Source organism: Varroa jacobsoni, unplaced genomic scaffold (assembly GCF_002532875.2).
Source record: "Varroa jacobsoni isolate VJ856 unplaced genomic scaffold, vjacob_1.0 scaffold_855, whole genome shotgun sequence".
NCBI lineage: Eukaryota > Metazoa > Arthropoda > Arachnida > Mesostigmata > Varroidae > Varroa > Varroa jacobsoni.
Window position 1 is genome coordinate 91538 of NW_019213757.1, and position 2742 is coordinate 94279.

The following is a 2742-nucleotide window of genomic DNA, read 5'->3' on the forward strand; positions in this document are numbered from 1 at the left end:
GTTTTTTTATAGTTAGGTTATGAGGTGCCGCGGCAAACGTGTTATCACCACCGCAGCACCTCACAATACGCTTGACACTTTACACGAGTGCACCCCTTACCGGAAGGTTTCTTGTAATCCGCCACACTTTAGGACAAGATTTAGCTACGTTAAGTTTTAAAATCTTGGTAAGCATTATGTGAAACAGATAATTTCTAGCAAAATTTATATGTAATAAATTACAAAAGAATAACGTTAACACACGTTTCAAAATTAAAGACAACCAAAATTGATAAAAAGCTGCTATCATACTCACACCCATAAAATGCCCTGCTGAGAATCTGCCGCTTCATTGTTGAACATAAAGCTTCTAAACTTTCATCACCTAATTTAGTTATTTCCGCTGAATTTTTCGGCCTCTCTTTCTGTAATATAATTGAAAGCGGAACGGTTGTTTTTTACATTCTCACCAATCATCATTACCCAAGTATGAGGGTTGGCATTGAAAAGTGAAATACGTAAACAGTTGAATGAATGAATGAATTGATTGAGAAATTACGTAACCATATCCTAGTGAAGCTATTAATTGACTGGAATCTTCAAACTGCTGACGGCGACCGAAGCAGGTCCTAACAGAAATCGTCGCTGTTTAGCATAATAGACCTTTATACATATACGAATTTCATATCTACGACGCAATTAAAGGACGTAGGTAAATTAATCTTAGGTTAAGGAGAGAAAGTTCAAGTAAGTTCGTTCTTACCTTCCGGTCTTCTGCAACAATCGGCTCAATTTCGATCGCCTCATCGGCGTCCACAGACTCATCCGACGAGCTGCTACTCGTTTGTTGACTCATAACGGAAGACTTATGACCGTGGCCGTGTATTACACGAAACACAAGGTCTTGTTCGTTCGATGCTGGCATGCTCTGACGCTTCAGTTTGGCTAGCACTTTCCCTCCTAGGAAAAGTATTTTTTTTACATTTCTCATTTTTGTGACACGTATTGGTATAATAAGCTAATGTATCCATGTCTGAAGGTGCCTAATTTGTGGTTTAAGAATGACTAATTTCAACTACAAGAAGATAAGCATTAAATACAAAATACTGAGTACGAAGTAGGCAACTGAACATCAAGAGGAAAGTAAAACAACTACCTAATAGTTTGAAAATTTTATATATATATATATATATATATATACTATTACTCTAAACAGGCCGAAAAAATTGTAAACGTATACGCTCTGGTATCGATTTATGCTCTTTTCGGGTTCTACACAACAAGCTCATCCAGACGCGTTATGCAGAAAAATAAAGCAAATAATTTAATTGGAACCTGAACGCATAGATTTTTTGCTTTTATGTTACGTAGTTTCTTCGTTTTTTTGATCATTGTAAATTATACGTGCCCGCTGATTATTCCTAACTTAGACGCGGCCAGTTTTTACCAGACATCAATTAGGTGGGGTTTTAAACTCCACCTTTCCAAAAATCTTGTCAGTCTCTTTTATCGCCTAGTTTCTCAGCTACATGAGATAAAGTGAGTACACTTTTCTCTCACTATTCCTAATATCGACCCTTTAGACTCGGCTCTCCGATATCTCTCAGCCGAATCTTAGCCCTGTCCCATTTTATAAATCATTAAAGATCGAATAGCAGTGGTTTTTTGACAGGTTTATGGTCAGGTAGGCTTCGACACTTGAACGTGTTCCGAACATGTTTTCGACCCAAAACAGCAAATTTGGACATAAATCTTAAAGGTGTATTGATTGTAAGTCGTCTCAGTTTAGCTAGGCCATAGGCTTAGTTATTGAGCTCTAGTATAAACAGCTCGATTTAGAAAAGAGCAATATTGGAATATCTTCGCTTATATTCATATATATAAGCAGAAAGAAATTGTTCTTTCCGACGACAAATAATAGCTGCGTAACATAATATGATTTTTGCGCAATAAAATGTGATTTTTCTCGCGATAGTAAACATTCAATCACAGTTCAGTAATTGTACCAAGTAATTATATTGACTAACGAAGGCTAACCGGCTCCAATATGCTATTTCGATAGTTATTGGCATGCCCAGAAATCCCCACGTCGTTTCATGTCAGCATAGGCCAATTCACAGACCAGCTCTGAGACTGATATCTACTGTTGCTCTTCATCGTTGATTGCCTTGGCTAAACGATATTTCTGATAACTAATAACCTCCTCCAGCATGAAAAAGGCTGTACATTCACGCCCAGTTTTGAGCCTAGACTGCTTACCCCGTGTACCTGCGTTTACCAGACAAACACGATACCTCCGGTACAATACAAGAACGGTATTGCTAATACCAGCCCGAGTCACACACGCTATGAATAATACTGACCCGTATGATTACTGTGAATCGTCTGTGTGGCCAATGGCGGATCGAGTCTGCTTAGTGGTAGCAGGGCGCCCTCAAGGCAGGCCAGGAACTGCAGCAGTTGGCGGCTGTCACCTTTCGGAAACACGATCGGAGGTCGCTGTACCCCATCCTGTCCGACCAAGACTAAACTGCCTTCCTGATCGGCGTTTTGATGACAATGCAAATAAACCACCTCGGACATCTTCACCTGTTATAGTACAGATGAACGAAGTTACCACACAAATTTAGCTGAAAAATTTAGTAGCGAAATAATTTAACCAGACGAATTTACATAGCATTTCACTTTGATAACATCCACTGCTTCTAATTCTAAGCTTAGGAAGCGAGCTGATATAGAGTGGGCAATATAAATCTATATATG

General features: G+C 38.9%; 1 protein-coding gene and 1 long non-coding RNA gene across 2 annotated transcripts in view; one reads left to right on the forward strand and one right to left on the reverse strand.

The window, feature by feature from the left end:
• tbc (trabuco) overlaps nucleotides 1–2742 on the reverse strand; it is a 44401-nt gene that overhangs the window by 19681 nt on the left and 21978 nt on the right. The window contains exons 9-11 of the mRNA XM_022840284.2: nucleotides 2343–2568; nucleotides 743–939; nucleotides 296–404 (exon numbers count right to left, since the gene is read on the reverse strand). Of these exons, the coding sequence (XP_022696019.1) occupies nucleotides 296–404; nucleotides 743–939; nucleotides 2343–2568 (532 nt within the window). The remainder of the gene's footprint in view (nucleotides 1–295; nucleotides 405–742; nucleotides 940–2342; nucleotides 2569–2742) is intronic.
• The window catches only part of LOC147752956 (uncharacterized), a 4509-nt gene that overhangs the window by 448 nt on the left and 1319 nt on the right, over nucleotides 1–2742 (forward strand). The gene's annotated exons all lie outside the window — the stretch shown is intronic.